This window comes from Lathyrus oleraceus, chromosome 4 (genome assembly GCF_024323335.1).
Source record: "Lathyrus oleraceus cultivar Zhongwan6 chromosome 4, CAAS_Psat_ZW6_1.0, whole genome shotgun sequence".
Lineage (NCBI taxonomy): Eukaryota > Viridiplantae > Streptophyta > Magnoliopsida > Fabales > Fabaceae > Lathyrus > Lathyrus oleraceus.
The window spans coordinates 32089779-32108116 of record NC_066582.1 but is presented as its reverse complement, the minus strand read 5'-3'; the positions used below and the strand labels follow the sequence as shown (position 1 = coordinate 32108116).

At 37.0% G+C, this 18338-nt stretch overlaps 1 protein-coding gene across 1 annotated transcript; it reads right to left on the bottom strand.

The window, feature by feature from the left end:
* Positions 1 to 16398: 16398 nt before the first annotated feature.
* LOC127138618 (xyloglucan endotransglucosylase protein 7) lies at positions 16399 to 18041 on the bottom strand. Its single transcript, XM_051065098.1, has 3 exons — positions 17562 to 18041; positions 17291 to 17484; positions 16399 to 17185 (listed from the first exon to the last, which is right to left on the bottom strand). The coding sequence occupies exons 1-3, from the start codon at positions 17823 to 17825 to the stop codon at positions 16786 to 16788; spliced, it is 858 nt and encodes a 285-aa protein (XP_050921055.1). The 5' UTR covers positions 17826 to 18041; the 3' UTR covers positions 16399 to 16785.
* Positions 18042 to 18338: the final 297 nt, after the last annotated feature.

Below are 18338 nucleotides of genomic sequence, written 5' to 3'. Positions count from 1 at the left end.
TCTCCATTTCTGAGCATACTCTTTGAAGCTTTCTTTAGATCCCATGGCCATATTCTGCAACTGTAGCCGAGTAGGCGCTAATTCAGAATTGTACTGGTACTGCTTATAGAAAGCTGTTGCTAAATCAGTCCAGGTGCGGATGTCAGAGCTCTCGAGCTGATAATACCATTCCAACTGAGTGCCAGACAAACTTTCTTGGAAGAAGTGGATCCACAGTTTCTTATCAGTGGTATGCGGCTGAATCTTTCTCACATAAGCCCTTAAATGCATCTGAGGGCAGGATGCACCATCGTACTTAGTGAAAGTGGGGATTTTGAATTTGCGGGGAATGGTCACATCGGAGACCAGACCCAGACTTTCGAAATCCAGACCAGGTGTCTTCTGACCCTCCATGGCTAGCATGCGTTCTTCCAGCAGTTTGTACTTATCATCTCTTGGAGAGTACGGTTCATCTTCATACTCTTCATCCTCATCCTCAGGGTTAGAGAAATCAGCGTCCTCCTCCTCTGAATCCTTTTCCGCCCCCTCTTCTGGGCCATTCGGGATTCCAAATTTGATTCCCGTAGCCTGTCCTTTACGCCTTCTGCCCGGGTTAATGAAGCTCACAGCTTTCTTGTCCTTCTTCTTTTCGGCCAAAAGAGCCTTCAGTTCCTCCTGTCCCTTGGATAAGCTCAGCATCATCTCCTTGAATTGAGCATTCTGAGTCTGGAGATCTTTGACAGTCTGTTCGAGATCCATTTTTCTGTTTAAGAGGCAGACCGTGAGAATATGGTCCTTTGGAATACCTGTTATGCAATGTTATGTTATGTGATGCAATGCATGAAATGCTTTCAAGGACTTTTGGAATTTAACTCTGCATAAATCCCCAACAAGAGGGAAATGTTTTATTGCTACGTTTTTTTGATCAATGCTCATTACAAAAGGAATAATAGTAAAACTACAAAGCTCAAGTCTCCCAGGGGCGACTTCTTTTCGGGCGAAGATATGCATTGAGTCTTCGTTCCTCATTAAGCTGACTGGTGAGCTCTAACACTTTCTTCCTTTCTGCATTGAACTGAGCTTCGAAAGTATCTCTCTCTTCTCTCAACTGGGTCCAGGATCTTTTCAATTCCTCAACATCAGTAGGCATATCTGGGTAAGAAATGATCTGGGAAATAACTCCTTCGACCTCTGATTCAACAATGAATGGTCCGACTGCAAGATATGGCATGACAAGTTCGCGAGCTCTGGCGCGCACCCATCTGAGATAAGGCTCCATAGGAATAGAATTTTTCTTTCCTAAATTGCTTCTTTTCACCATGCCCCAAGCTCGTACAAACCTTTGGCGGAGACCTTGAGAGTCATTGTCATAGTCAAACACTGTACCTTGAATAATCATTTCATGTGGACCATCTCTTCGAGCATGCCCAAACTGACGTAGGGCTAAGGCAGGATTATAAGTAATACCTCCTCTTATCCGCATGAGTGGTACATTAGGGAATTCTCCACAACGGTCGATGAGGGTGACGTTTTCTCTGAGACTGGAACACCAACGGATGTCTGAATGGGAGAGTGCCATTATCCTTTGAGACCATTTCAGATTTTGATTATTCTTCAAGACTGATTGAGGGAGGTGCGAAATAAACCACCTAGACAACAAAGGTACGCAGCACATGAGAGTCCCTTGCTTCTTCATAGTACGAGTGTGAAGGGAATGCAAGACATCTCCAAGCAAGGTAGGCACAGGGTTATGAGTGAGGAATATCTTAATAGCATTCACATCTATGAACTGGTCCGGATTAGGGAATAGCACCAAACCATAGATTAGCAATGCTAGAACATCTTCAAAAGCATGGACATTCATAACTTTTAGGAATTCTCGGGCCTTACTTATCAGAAATTTGGCAAGTAAACCTTTTGTTCCACTCCTTGTTACCCAATTGGTCTCAATGTCAGACTTTGTCATGTGTAAAGCTGCGGCAACTTCTTCAGACTTTGGCATCTTTTCTAAACCACTGAAGGGTATTTGATCCAGGATAGGTATCCCAAGTAGCTGGGAGAATTCTTCTAATGTGGGTACCAGCTGATAATCTGGGAAGGTGAAGCAATGATGTTTAGGATCGAAGAACTGGAATAGAACTCTCATCATATCTTCTTTGAAACCAGTGGTAACCAAATTGAGGAGATAACCATGTTTCTTGATGAACTGAGCCTGATCGGGAAGTTCTGACACCAAATCCTTGAGTTGAGGAGAGATTGCTACAAGATTGATCCGGATAGTCTTCCTGGAAGCCATAACCTGTTCAAAGAGCAAAGCTAAATTCCTAAGTCCTTGAAATGGTTAGTATGATAATGCCATGATGCTATGATGTTATGATGTTATGATGTTATGCTGTTATGATGTTATGCTGTTATGCAAGCACAGACATGTCACACAACAATCATTCCTAGGTTTTAAGGCTTGCATGAGTTCCATAGGTAAGTACCCTCCCCACTGAAGTTTGGTTGGTTCAACCTGTCCTAGAATAGTAACCGGGTTCTAGAAGGATCTCAAATCATCGACCTTTCTTTAAGTCCACTTCAGTGCAACACCAAGTGGTTGACCGGAGCTTCCCTAAAGTCCAATCTCAAAGAGTGTAGTATCGAGCATCAACCAACCTCAGTCGGAACCGAAGCCAGTTATCTCACTACTTTCTAATGGCTAGGATGAGTCAATTAGGGTTCTAAAGGTCTGGTTAATGCTCTGATGACACCACGCGGAAGCCAAATTTTTCCTCAAGTAACATGAGGAACATCAGGACAACCAAAGTGTCACATTAACCGTAGCCATCATTTTGACCATTCCAGTATACGCCGGATAGTCGCGATGATCTATTGCTACTTACCTAAGGTACACTAGATCCGGGTGTAGGATCTTTCACTCAGACAATCCCTTAAAACGAAAGAACAAATTAAAACATAAATGATTTTTGATTTTTTAAGGTGGACCTCTCTTTAGTGATTCCCCAGCAGAGTCGCCAGTTCTGTCATACGGTGAACTGGACCTTATTGGATTTGTAATCGCAATGTCGCGGTTAGCAAGAGTCGCCACCGACTTTTCTTTTATCCCTTAAGGAAAGGTGGAAAAGAACAGGAAAGACCTTAATTTTAAATTCTTAGGTTCGGGAGGTACTTTATACAAAGGGAAGGTATTAGCACCCTTTGTATCCATGGTTATCCATGGGCTCTTAATTGCTCAATCATTTATGTTTTCTTTGTTTGAAAAAGGTGGTTGAGAAATGTGTGAAAAATGTTTTGAAAATGAGAATTTAACTTTGTAATGATTCTTGCATGAATGTATACAAAGTGGTTATCTCGTTTTAATTTAGAAAATAGCTTAGAAAAATATAACTTGGCAATGATCCTAGTACGGATGTATGCTAAGTGGTGATTTTCCAAAAGAAGACGTTTGAAAGGTGTGGGGTGTGAAAAGCATTTTTTGTTATGAATGAGCAATTAAGGTTATACCTGTCCGAGGTCTTTCTGGGCATTTCCCATCCTTATGAGGGTAAAACTGTCCTTACTATTGAGAAGCAAGTAGTTTATCCTTGGGATGTATAAGGGTCATCGTAGGGTCATCGATAGGTCATTGAAGGCAACAGTTGTGAGGATACCTTAGCATTCGAAGGGACTACCATCATTTAACCGTAGGCTACACCGAAGAGTCATCGAGGGACAAAATGGTATTTTCGAAGGCAACATCCGAGGGACTATGATGATTTTACCGAAGGGTCTTTGCTAAGGATATCCCCATATTCGCGGGACATGACCGTAATATTGTAATCGTGGGGTAATAAAGAGAGGTCCGATATCATTAATTTAAAGTCCATGTTTTAAGTCCATTAGGTAATTATGATGATACCGCATTAAATCGATACATTAAAATCAACATTACATTAAAAATTAATATAGTAAAATTAATTAGGCACTCAATATGAATCTTCACATTAAAGTGAAATAATTTAGAATCCCTCTCCATGAAGGCTTCCCATGCGTAAAGCGGAGTACCTAACCGGCTATTTCTTCGGAAGTATGCTAGCCTTTACACCATGAACACACGGATTAAAGCATAAAAAATACAATTGGAAATTGCATCATAAGATAAATATAGCAGCCAAGAATTTAGGCCAAATAATGCAGAATCATCATTAGGTAAACATGAAATAGGCAGCAAAAAGCAAAGCAGCCCCTGGCCCGGTCGCCTCTGCTTCGCCCAGCGAAGGCTCAGCGAAGGCTCGCTGCGGGCTCGCCTAGCGATGAGCTAGCGAGCGGCCACGGGTTTGAAATTTGAGAACATTATGACCTCAACCTGCAGCATGGCTTATGGCATCTAACATACAATTATAGGGTTCAGTTTCACAATAGGCAAACACATTTAACTTCTCATGCAAGACTTCAAAATGTTTATGAATTCAATTATAATCCACAAATTAAGAACATGAAGTGGTACCATATGCCAAGTGAAAATACAAAACGATATCACATGCCAATTAAGATATTAAAATGATACCACATGCAAAGTACGGACACCAAATGATAATCATATGCCAATTAATCATATGCCAATTAAGAAGCTAAAGCGAATAATAGTGAGGCTAACCTGTTTGCAAATTAAGTTGTAACCTTGAATTGGCGAGCCGGATTGAGTTGGACGGCGGTAGCTTCGGAATGAATAAACGGCCTTCAGGGTTTCCGCCTTCTGAATTCTTTGGATCAGCAGGGTTTCTGTGTTTCTCCCTCTGGATGCGTGTTTCCGTCCGTCTTCGTCCGTCTGTGTCTGTCCCTTTTTCGTGGCAGAAGAGCATGTATTTATAGTAGTGGCAATGGTGACCTAATGGGCTTGAAATGAGGTCCAAAATTTCCAATTTTCGCAAGCTTCGCTAGGCGAAGGAATTACTCGCCTAGCGAGCAAATTAGGTTTGGGCTTTTTCTGGACCTGACGCTTCGCTGGGCGAGTGGCATGCTGAGATACTCGCTAGGCGAAGGAGCTGCTCGCCTAGCGAGCAAGCTACTTTGGACCGCCTGTGGATTGGGCCTGTAGTGAGCTGGGCTTTTGTCCGTTTGGCATCAGTGCCTTGCGGAACAAGTCAGAGGGTCTTGGAAAATGCTTTGTAACACCAATGGGCAAATTTTGGGGTATGACAGAAACAATGCCTTACATCACCATAAATTTTTTATTGAAAAGCATGTCGTCAACAATTTTTGGGTATTTCATTTTCATCATTCTACCTCCAATGTTTTGCTAGATCAAAAGTTTGATAAAGAAAAGTGAATGGGAGAAATATTGATATGTTTTGTTATTGTTTTTACATATATGAAAGAAATATAACAAGAGTGAACATGAATGGATTAAATCAAAAGATACATGCTCATTTAATTAATATTATTGTTCAAAATAACAAATTCAAAAACAAATTTCACTTAATCAACAAGGAAATTATAAATGATGAAAAGATGGCCTAATGACTATCATCGTCTAGGATAATCTTCCCGTCTGGTCCATTGACTTTAGGAGGTAACTTCTCAAGCTTTCTTCATGCTTTACTCTCCATGTCCTAGAAGGGGGTTGCTTATGACATTCAAGACCACATCTTTGAAGGATACGATCTTACTATTGATTAGCTCCTGAACCTTGGCTTTCAAAGCATAACAACCTTCCAGTGAATGTCCTAGTGCCCCTTCATGATATTCGCCATGAGCATTGGGGTTGTACCAAGGAGGATACGACTCTGGAAATGGAGGAAGTGATCTCGGGACTACTAAACCTTTCAGAAGTAAAGACGGGTACAAATGATTGTGTGGCATGTGAATATGATCGAATTGATACATATTCCTTCGGTTGCAATTTTGACTGGTCGGTGCATTGTGAGGAGCCTGGGGCCCTGGCTATTGATAATTCTGAGCGGCATGCATAAGTTGATATGGAGGAGCCACCGGGTTCTATGGGTACCCTTGAGGAAACAAATGCTGATATGCAGGGAGAGTTGAGGGATGGTAAGTTGGCGCAATACCGACTACATGTGGTTACAGATAACACAACATGGGCATAGCTGGCTATTGATACACCAAATGTTGTGATGGCCTCCTTTGGAGAGATCTTCCTCTATTAGTCGATATAACATTGGTCTCTCCCTCTTTTTTATTCTAAAAATTTCCATAGAATTTCTTTGGAGCACTGGATGCCCTAACATTGTGGAGAATCTTGCCATATTTTAGTCCTTTTTCTATTTGATCTCAGAATTCAACCAGATCAGCAAACCCGAAGGCTCCACTGCGTATAAGCCTGTCAAAGTAGGGACCACACAAAGTATCCACAAATATGTAGTCATTTCTTTTACAAATAGGGAAGGCTTCACTTGGGCAACCAACTTTCTCTAGCATTAGGCATATTCTTTAAAGGACTCCCTTTCCTTTATTTCCATGCTTTGCAGTTGCCTTCGGTTCGACACCATGTCTAGGTTGTACTTGTATTTTTGAAGGAAAGCATTATCCAAATCCTGCCATCTTTGATACAAATTTTCTCTAAGCCTATATACCGCTTCAGTGAAGCTTCGCTCAAACTGTCTTGGAAACAGTGCACGAGTAGCTTATTGTTTTCAGTATGGGCGACCATTTTTGGTAAAATAGTACCAGATGGCTCCTTGGACAAGTATGTCCTTTATACTTCTCAAAATAAGGTGTTTTGAACTTGGTCAGGATGATTAAATCTAAAACCAAACACATGTCCATGGTTGTTGCTGTTGGTGTAAGCCCAAGAGGCCAATACTTTTGGTACTTGTATCGTATTATTTATTAATAATAAAAGGCTTTTTCTTTATTATATTTGTTTAATAAAGTCCCTAGAATAGCTAGTCCGTTTAATGTATCACGTGTGACTTAATCATGAGATCACATTAAACATAAGGACATTATTCTTAAAGTATCCGTAGTTGAGCTTTATTGTGAAGTGGGATAACATTAAAGCATTAAGACTATTATGTATATAGACTGATGATCACATCTCATGGATCATGGATAAGGAGTTATCAAGTCTTAAACATAGGTATGAATATTAAGAGTAATATTTATACTGGATTGACCCGCTATGAGAATACTATATAGAATGTTATGCAAAGTGTCATAAGGTATTCTCATGGTGATAATGGTGTATACCACCCTTAGACCTGAAACCACTATGGACCCTAGATGTAGAGTCGAGTGCCTTATTGCTGATCAAACATTGTTTGTAACTGGATGACCATAAAGACAGTTGATGGGTACTCCACGAAGCATGCTAAGGGACATGAGTGACCTAGATGGAACGTGCTCATCCTGCGTAACAGGATAAATGTCTATGGGCCCAATATTGAACTGGACAAGGATGACACGGTCTATGCCTTGTGTTCAATATAGACATAAGGGCAAAAGGGTAATTGTACACATAAGTATTATCACAAAAGGATTTGTCAGATCACATGACATTTTCGTGTCTTGGGTAGCAGTGGTGTGTTGCTAGATACCACTCACTGTTTATTATGTTAAATACGTGATTTAATATAATTGCCAATGCCGCGAAAACCTACAGGGTCACACACAAAAGGACGGATTGATGAGAGATAGAGTAACTAAGGAATACCATAATGTACGGTGCACTTAAGTGAATTGTAGAACATCTTAAGGTACGGTGTACTTAAGTAGAATACGAAATATGGTAAGGTACCACGCGCTTAAGTGATTTTGGCATATTATAAGATATGGGCCACATACACTTGAGTGTGCTTTTTAGCTTGCAACCCACCCAAGTGGTTCTATAATTAGAACCCTTGTGTAGAAGAATTTGTGCAATTGCAATTTTATTTCTCTCTCTCACTCAAAGCCTTCATTCTTAGCAGCTAGTACTGAGATTGAAGAAATCCGTTCATGTGGACTGAGTAGAGGCGTTTTCATCGTTCAACGTTCGTGATCGCTCTGTAGATCTGCATCAAAGGTTACAATCACCATAAGAGGTAACAGTTCTATCACTGATCATGCCCATTCGTAAGGATCACTAAAGGAGAAATTTTAAATTCCGCTACGTTTTGGATCGCTCTTCTCCTTTAGTTGCACCAAAAATATCATTGCCCTTCATGGCCTTCACCCTCTTCTCTAGGGTTTGATACTTTTCTTTGAATTCATTCAGCTATTCCCTTTCTCCTAGATCATCATTATGAGAAACATCATTGTGGTAAGCATATCGATAATCATCAAAGGGTCTTGGAGCCATGGTATGGACCACATGGGGTGGTTGTATTTTAGGAATCATTGGTAGTTACACCACATGTTGAGTGGATGACCTTACTCCCGAAGCATCAATAAAGGGTGGTGAGTAGTTAGGTGGCAATCTAAACTCTGGCCATATAGTGTTAACCCTTGGACGTTGTGGCTCAAATGAAGGGCCTATGACTTCAGAGATCACGGTATGTTAAGGAGGACCCTCCTTAGCAGATAATGCTTGTAGCATTTCCATCATATTTTCCATCGACCCCTTGAGTTCATCGATATCTCCTCTCATATATTCCATCCTTCTTTGTATGTTGGCTCATGTCCCGTAGTGGTATCAGGGAATCATCTTGATGAGGATGGGTTCTAAGGACGGGAAAAAGATGAAATGAGTTTTTGGGATTTTATTTTTTATTTTTGAAAAATGTATGCTCATGAATAAATCTAGATGCATGAAAAACTTTTTTTTATGTTTATTGATTTTATTTATAGGGAATCTTTGTATTCACTAGTTTGAAATAACTGTAATCTTTTAGATTCCCTGGAAAAATACAAATGCTAAGTGTTATGTTTATGAGAGATTAATGCATATGCATGGTTTAGGATCACATGCATAACATGAGTAGTACAGAACACCCTATTAGTTAGGTCTCTCTTTAATGAATAATTTTAGGCTTTCTACCCATAAACCACTCACATGATAGATTCTAAGGTTGTGGATAAGGTTCCTAGACTCGCAGACTTTAATCGTATCAACGTCTTGCAATGGGCTAGCCGTTTTATGATGAGATTGACGAAAAAGTCTACTCTATGTGGGGTCTTCATATTATCCATTCAAGGTGTGCACCTTGGGGGATAATACTATGCAACCACCAAAGTAAAACAGGTTCTAAAATGGGTCCCTAGAGTCATGGACCTCTTATGAATCAATGTTATGCGACAAGCTAGCCATCTTATAACGAGATCCACGAAGAGGTGTACTCTATGAGGGATTTTCATGTTAGGTGTTCAAGGTGTGCACCTTGGGGACTAACATTATGCAACTTCTATTCTAACTTATGTGTTCTCGAGTGTAGAGATTTACTCAAGATGTCATCCCAGGATCCACAGACAAGCATGGTAATGTGAATAGAAGATGAAAAGAGAAAGCAGGAAAAAAAATAACGCCAACATTTATTGCAAAGTTAACTAAATTAGGCCTGACGCTCTCTTGCATGAGAAATATTCCCCAACAGAGTTGCCAGCTGTCGCGGTGCGAAAAATGACCATGAGCGCTTGCATTCTCGAGATAACAGATTCACAATCGAACTTTATTTATCCCATAAAAATGGAAAATATCGATAAAACCCTTAACAGAAAAAGGAAAATGGTTGTCACAACCAAATTCGGGTTCGAGAGTCGATTACGCGAGGGAAAGGTATTAACACCCCTTACATACATTGTACTTAACATGAACCATTTAGTTACATTTTCAATTAGAATGTTAGTCTATGTTATTTGTTTTCTTTGAGTGATTAAAATTTAAAATAAAAAGAAAATGGTTCTTAACAAGGTTTTTATTAGGGTGTTTGACGAGATTGCAAGTCTTGTTCCTACGTATCCTCAAGTACAATGAGGAATTCAAAGCTACATAGCTCTTCGCAAGATAAAAGATATGTTTAGGTTTTTGGTTATAGTGCTTGACGAGACGTTGAATCTCACTCCTACGTATCTCCAGGTGTGATGGAAATTCAAGGCTACGTAGTTCTAGGTAGAAATTGTTTATGGGTTAGTCGATTTTAGCGAAAGGTACTTAGTCGCATTCGGGCGGAAAATACGCTTTCTACCCAAAACACGAAGAAGTGAACATTGACATCGCGTCAGGATGGACAACATAACTTGGAATCACCTTTAGTTATGTTCTCGTCGTATTCGAGCGGAAAGCATTCTAACTTCTTGTGCATGTAAGTACGAAACTTTGTTTGCATAGTCTCAAAATGGAAGAACCATCTTTCGTTTATGAAAAGGTTTCAACATCGCGCTACGGTGGAAAAAGATGGTTTGATTGGTTGAGATGTTTTTAGGAGGATGGTGAACGCTCGGTGTAACACCCCAATTTAGAATTATCGATTATTTTATCTATTTATTTATTGTTAATTGGTGTGAAATTAATTTAATAATTATTTTGTGTGAATTATGTGAATTATTTAATTGGTTGGGTAGAATTAATTAAATTAAAATAATAGAGCCTGAGAATTAATAAGAATGAGGGGGAAAGATTGAATTAATAGAAAAAGGCTTTGGAGAGAAAGCTTGAAGATGAGTGTTAGGGCTTGAGGGAAGAACACCAATTCACATTGCTTTTGTTGGAAAATTCTGAAATCTAAGGTAAGGGGGAAAAACTATTCACCTATGGGTGCTAAATCATGAAAGGGTAGAGAGGTTTCTTTAACCTCCAACAAGGTTTGCTCTTAAATTGATGTTTTGATTAATTTTGATGAACCTTGATGGATGTTATTGAATATTGATTGATTGTTGATGAATTATATATTGATAATTCTGTTTTCACATGATTGAATTGAATTGAAATGGTGTGTTATTGTTACATCGGTGTGTTCTTGAGTTTTGATGAAAATTTGGTGTTTTAAGGTATAATTTTGGGTGATGGAATCATGAGAAAAAGTTGTAGTTGTGTCGATTTAATTATGTTTGATCCATTGGTAATGTTAGAATGTGATTTTGAGAGTTTTTGGTGGATTAGTTTGGGATTTGTATGAGGTTTGAAGGGTTGGAATTGGTTCTGCAATCATAACAGAGAAAATTATTTTTTTAAGAATATCCTCCAGCTGCAATCGATTGCACCCAGATTGCAATCGATTGCACTAGTGCAATTTTTAGAAAACCTTTTAATGCAATCGGTTGCACCCTGACTGTAATCAATTGCACAGTGTAAATTTTTGGAAAATCTTTCAGTGACAATTGAGTGCACCATGACTGTAATCGATTTCACAATATAATTTTGAGAAAAAACTGTTTTAGAATTAGTTGACATATCCCGACGATTTTGGTCATAACTTTCATTATGTAATTCCAATTTAGGTGTCGTTTAAAGTGTTGGAAAGCTTATACGCTGAACGACATAGTGGTCGTGAGAGTTGGGATGATTAAATTAGGATTATATGTGTATTGTTTCTATGGTTTTCATGATGATGTGATGAACTGTTTAACGAAACAATGAGTTTCTGTTGTTGATAAATTGATGTGGTAAGTTGCTAATCTAATTGCAAGCTATTTGATTGTTGTGTTTTGATGACATGTAGATTGTAATGTATAGTTTCGATGTGAAACTATCCTGTTGATGTTTTAGAGGAAATTATGTGGTTGATGTGATACCATTTGTGTTATTGCAATTGTTGTGATAATGTTGATGTGCCTATGAGATGCATATTTATACTTATAATGATAACATGTTGAGTTGAGATACATAGTTGCGGTGTGTAAACTACCATGTGCTTATTGTTAAAGAATCGTATGGTTCGATGTGATACCATTAATTGTTGTTGAAATGTGGTGATGGTGAATTCATTCATTCATGCATCTTATGTTGTTGTTGGTGGTGAAAGAGGCGAGCTATGAGTCTTGGTGAGGGGACTCATGATTTCTCCAAGCTCGGTGTGGGGCTCATGGGTTCGGAAGATGGAACTCGATTCATAATGAGAACCATTATTGAGATGGATACCACATGCATACGAGTCTATAATATTGTTGAGAGTCACATTGCATACTGATTGTGTATTATGGTGAAGTGGGTGAAACTTGAATACATGTGTTGTGGTGCATAGTGGATTATGTTTGAACTGTATAGTATTTAATCTACTCTAGTTATTTATGCATCGTTAATCATTTGAATGTATTTCTCAGCCCTTCTGTTTGAATGTTGGCTTTACATGGGCATCGTACAGATACTCATGAGTAGATCTCGCTGAAGTAAGTGCAAGTTGGCTCTTGAAGCACTTCTTTAGTTTATCATTTTGATTAGTGGTGTTTTTCTCTGATTATGTAACATCGGGTTGCGAACATTTGTTTACTTATTACTTTTCTTATCTTGAAGTAAATACCATTTTGTTTCGTGGATATTCCAACTGATTCGTTCTAGTTGATTGATATAACTCCTTTAATTATGTTATGAAGGTTGAAGTTTGAGACTAAATGTAATCAGATGTTATACCTTTAATAATAGTTTAATGATGACTCTGCTGTGATAATACCCTAAATGAAGGTGAGCATGCAATGACATGTGTTATATGAAATAATGTATTCCATATTACGAAGTAGGATATGTTTGTTTTGAGTGACACCCTATGTGCTTGTAATTTTTGTTAAATTATGTGATACTTTGTATGTGTGGTTTTAGGGTGTTACACTCGGTAAGTCCAAGACGTGTGCCTCAGGGCCGATTATTCAAGGTTTTTATGGAATGTAAAACTCCAATGTTCCTTTTTCATGCAAAGTGTTTAAGAAATTTATTTGTGGACAACGAACGTTCAGTAAGACCAAAATGTGTGCCTCGGGGCCAATTGTTCAAAGTTTTCATGGAATGCAAGACTCCAATGTCCCTTTTTGTCCAAATTTAAATTAGGTATTTTAGAACGAAAGAAAAAATAATTGATAAATCCAAGACGTATGTCACGGGGCTGATCATTCGAGGTTTTCATGAAATGCAAGACTTCAATGTTCCTCTTCTTTCGATTTTGTTAGATATAGATTTTTAACGTTATGTTTCATCATAAAGAGATTTCATTTGCATTGAATTGAAATTAATCAAAACGAAACGGGTTTTAAAAATCCACTTGATGTTGGATCAAGGGTTTTAATGTATTTGAAAATATTTATTCAATTATTACTTATTAATTCCTTAATTATGTTATTAAATAAGAAATAATTAACAAAAATAAAAAATGAAATAAATAAATAAAATAAAAAAGATTAATAAAAGAATGTAAAAAAAAATACAACAAAATAGGGGGGGCTCAGCAATTTGGCCCAATAAGAGTCCACACCTGCCCAGTCAACAACCCTAGGGTTGACTGCGTCCATCACCATAGGATGCACAAGCAGCAACCCATATTGAATTAGCGAGGTGTTCCCACGTGGGAGATCCTGTACAGGATCCCCTCTCACCCAAAATGCACCAACAAGTAATAAGTGGCAGCGAGAGACTAAAGAAAAAACAAGATGCAATGGTCGACCATGATTAAATCTGGTTTTCTCATCTTTGTTCATCATTTTTAACAACATTCATGAACATAAATTTGGAAATCACCAATTCTTTGAAATAAATTACAAATTATATACCATTGGACTTGGATTTTCTCTCTGAATCCAAATATGCAATCAAAATTAGCAAACAAGCTACGGTTCATGAGAATCAAGGCAAACAATAGACGAAAACCATAATGAAAAATCATTGGATCCGACCAAAATACACATCAAAATGCAAAACAATTTACATGTTTGTGATCATCGCGAAAAATCGGTTCAAATGGTATATGAGTTTGTAATTTATGGTTGAGATTCACAGTTTTTCCATTCTTGTGTTCTTGAGTTCATGAGTGTTCGTGAGCAATTTTCTGGAAATTCAATTTAAATGTGTTTTCATGCAACCAATGATTGAAATAAGTTCCTTAAGCATGTACAAATATCATAACATACAGGAAACACAAGGAAAAAATGACTTTTAAGCTTACTTTGACGAATAACTCAAGAACTTATTGGCAACAATGGTGGACACGGTGGATCTTCGGTCAAGCTCCGACGAAGGTCCAAACAAACTTCTAGTTAATAATTTTTTGTAGATTTGGAATCCTCTCAACCTCCTATACTCAAATCCAAGTTCAAATTCAAGATCCGAGAAATTTCAAAATTGAACTAAATATTTGATCTTGATTTGAACTATTTTTCGTTGGTGGTTTGTGTAGGTAATGGTTCTATAAATTTAATTCAATGAAAGTGGAAACACAATTGCTTAAGAACTCAAAAGAATTAGTGAAATTCAAAGTTTCTTAAAAGTGAAGAAATTTGAAGTTTGAGAATTCAATTTTGTAGAGCTTTAACAATTGTAAAGTTGAGTTATAGATCATTTTCTGATATGAAGATGCACTCTTATAAGGAGTTAGTATTAGGTTAAAGGTTACACTTGAGATTATGCAAAAATGAGAAAAGTGTGAGTGCATTTCATTTGAATTTGATTGAATTTGTGGAAAATTTGAATTTGTTTTGGATTCGATGCAAAATATTTGGTGTAATGCACTCCAAATTGCTGATACACTGTGGATTTAGTGTGAATTAGAAGGTGTAGATGCATGAGTGGTTTGGCAAAACAAATGTGGTCTTTTTTGTCTTTTAGTGCCAAAATCTTGACTTTTGATTTTTGATGCATAAAAATGATTAATGAAATGTGAAATAAAAATTATGATGATAAATTAAATGGTCATGAATTTATTTCTCCAAAATGAATAAAGAAAAATCCAATTTTAGTCAATTTTCTCAACATGTGCAATGTTAAATTTTTTTTGACTTTTTTATTATGATGTATGATAATGATCGATGAACTCTAAATATAATAATATGATGATGATTTAAATGATTATTGTAACAATGAGCCATGATGCATGAATTTTTAATCAAATTTTCTAACACATGCGAACGTTGACTTTATGTTGACTTTTAACTTATGAATGCTTATGGAACTACATGACCAAATGAAATGATATGCCTATGAATTTAAATTCATTTAAAAAATGAAAACTAGTAGGCAAATTATGGGGTATGACAGAGGGTCACCGCCAGACAAGTCAATTTGACATCATTTCCTTATACTCTGGTTGATTGAGATGTGTGGCATCTCTTATGTATCCTTATCTGCGTGAATGAGTGATGCACTAGTTTGGCTACTTGTAGACTTTTCTGAGATCTCCCCATGAGTTTGCTCCTCCCAGCGTGCACGTAGAGATCTACAGGTGATACTAGATGATTTCGAGAGTCACCTAGTGTCAGAAGAGTATCATTGTGAGTCAGCTCATGTACACTAGACTTGTGCTGAGGGCTACATATGGTTCTATAGGGTGTCACACTCTATCATGACACGAGACGCTCCTGGAGAATCACATAAGCCAGCTAACCATGAAGTACTTAAGGTTCATGATGAGCAGGCAGAGAGCCTAACAGAGGTATGTCTGCGTGTTACGGAGATGTGTAGAGCAGTCGTAGAGTCAAGACTCTTTGTGGATGACAATCCCTAGTTTTCCATAATGGTGCGCTTAGTTTCCGAGTTACAGAATATCGTGCAGTACAAGCGGCGGAGGATGCATGCGCTTAGACATACCCGATAGTTTATATTTGGATGTATTATTTTTTTGGACATTTTCGATGTATTTTTGGACAAATGCTATGTATGAATTATCTTGATTTTTTTATGTATGAATTTTCACCCTCCTTTAAATTTAGTATAATTGAATTTTACTTTGATTTTATGTTAATATAAGTTAATATAAGTTGGTCTCATAAAAATTGAATTTTTAGACATTGGTGTTGTTCTAACTCAGAGACGATTCCAGGGACATAACTCTGAAATAAATCCCTTTGTATTTCCACGTTTAAAAAAAATAGGGGACATTTCAGAGATACATTTTCGAATACACCAAATATTTATACGAATATGCATCTCCGGATCATAACTTGATAAAAAAATACGATGGATCTCAAAATAACGCATTTTGATACGTTCGGAGATACATCTTTAAATGTCCGAAGGGCAATTTTAAATTTTGAAAAGTGTGGGGTAAAAAGTATTACCCCTATTTAAGGACATGTTTGTGGGCTTTAAGCCTCATGTGCGTCCAATATTAACACACATATCTTTTAAAGTTATTTTATATTTATAGGTTAGTTCAATAGTTAATTTGACCAAACATTAAAAATTCAACTAGTTAAATTATCTGTCACTTATTAATTATTTATTATAAACTAATGTGCTTTAAGATATATTACCAATTATCCTCTCTTTCATGTGTATGTTTTTAATTTTATGAACCAAATTGGACCTTCACTAAAATATAAATGGTCAAAAAACTATAACAAGAGAAGTAAGAATGATAAGAAAAATCAACCAAGGATGCTTCTTAAACTATTATGGAGTTTGTTGACCAGCAATGAAAGAATTTTGAATTCCTTCCTTCATTCTAGATATAAACATGTATTCTATTAATTTCTTGTTCTAATATTTTTAACTTGACCCTTGATTCTTTCATAAGATTAAGAAGAAGAAAAAACAAGATAAGTCTACAATTCTTTTTTTATTATGCTTTTCTCCATCAAATTTATTAGTCCCAAAATAAAATAATCTCATTTATATACTATTATACATACAATTGAATGCATAGTTTATATATATATATATATATATATATATATATATATATATATATATATATATATATATATATATATATATATATATATATATATATATATATATATATAGTTTTATGTTCAACCAAGTGAGCATTCAGGAGGAAGACCTTGAGGAAATCGTTTAGTATCAGTGCAATAATTGTAAATCATGTAATTCTTTTGCACCCATTGAATCCTAGCATGCCCTGTTGAATCCAAAGACTGCTTCATCCATGTTTGATTACTTGAAGATGGAGTTTTGGAAGAGCAAGATGAGCCTGAAGAAGAAGTCCAAACACAAGCTTGGATGTTGAAATTTCCATATGAAGCAGTGAATGGGGCTTGGGCCCAATCTGTTTTCACCAGGCCACCCCTTGTGGCCCAATTATCAGCATCCCAAAGGCTTGAATATATACTCATTGCTTGACTTTTAGGAAAAGGAATACCTTTTGATTCCAAATTCTTGAATTCCCTTAGAGGAGTCCCATCCACAGAAAATCTGATGTATGATATGTGACACAGGAATGGGTTAAAATATGAAAATAAGTAATATATCATCTCATATATAACTTTATAATAGAAGAGAATATATATATATATATACATGATGCTTTGAGGATTCCAAAGAATGGAGTAGGTGTGAAAGTCCTTGGTGGGATCAAACCACAAATAAAACTGTTGTTCTTTGTTTCCTTTCCCTTGTGCGTAAATGTTTGTATGAACAATATAAGGATCACCACTTAAGTTACCAAGAAATTCAAAATCTATTTCATCATGAGAATCCCCAAGAGAAGATAGCTGCATCAAATAATTCATTCCATTAATTTCATGCTAAACATTTTATACTATATAAGAAAATGATGAAGGACACTTACATAATAAGTTGTGACTGTTCCAGCAGAGTTACCGGGCACAAGCTTTAGTTGCATGTCGATTTTTCCAAACAAGTATTCATTTTTGGAACGAAATCCAGAGCCAGAGGCTTTGTCTAAAGACAGTGTAAGAAGTTGACCTTTGTTGAGGATTTTGCCACGGCCATTACCCCATGTGATATCAAAGTATTGACTGAAATTATTAGTAGCAGATGTTGCTGCTAAAAAAGCTAAGAAAAGAAGGCCAATAAGTATCTTACATGCCATTTTTCAAGAAGCTAGTGATGAGGATGCCTATGTTTTGGTTGGTGATTAGCAAGCAAGTTTTGAAGACGAGAGGGGCCAAAATAAGTGTATTTGGTGAGGAATGAATTGCATGCAAAGGTGTGAAAGTATATATAAGAAGTGAATTAAGAGGAGGCAATAATGTAAAGGGCCATTGGGGTTTTGGAAGTGGTGGAAGTGGTTGGGAAAATATTGCAAACGTATGGAGTGAAGTGTGTAGATATGGTTTGACATGTCTATGGGGAAGGACTAGGTAGCTGAGTGTAGGGTATGTGGGGTCATCATGACAGCTAATGAGGGATGATCATAATGTTATTATCAAACTATTTGTGTTAACGTAAATGCATAAGGTTTTTTTTCGATATGTACCTGATAGGTATTGGCCTAATTTTAACGTTCATTCATATCAAATTCAAATGACAGCTGTTTTGGTTAAAGTAGTCTTCTTAGTGTCTCTAATTTATATTGATTAAGGCATGTAATATTTGGTCTGTC

Bases quoted from the DNA above. Each gene is read 5' to 3' on its own strand.
- LOC127138618 (XM_051065098.1), bottom strand. From the start codon at position 17,825: ATGGCATGTAAGATACTTATTGGCCTTCTTTTCTTAGCTTTTTTAGCA. The intron at 17,485-17,561 runs GTAAGTGTCCTT...TATTTGATGCAG, and splicing joins GAACAGTCACAACTTATTAT to CTATCTTCTCTTGGGGATTC. The intron at 17,186-17,290 runs GTATATATATAT...ATCATACATCAG, and splicing joins TGGAATCCTCAAAGCATCAT to ATTTTCTGTGGATGGGACTC.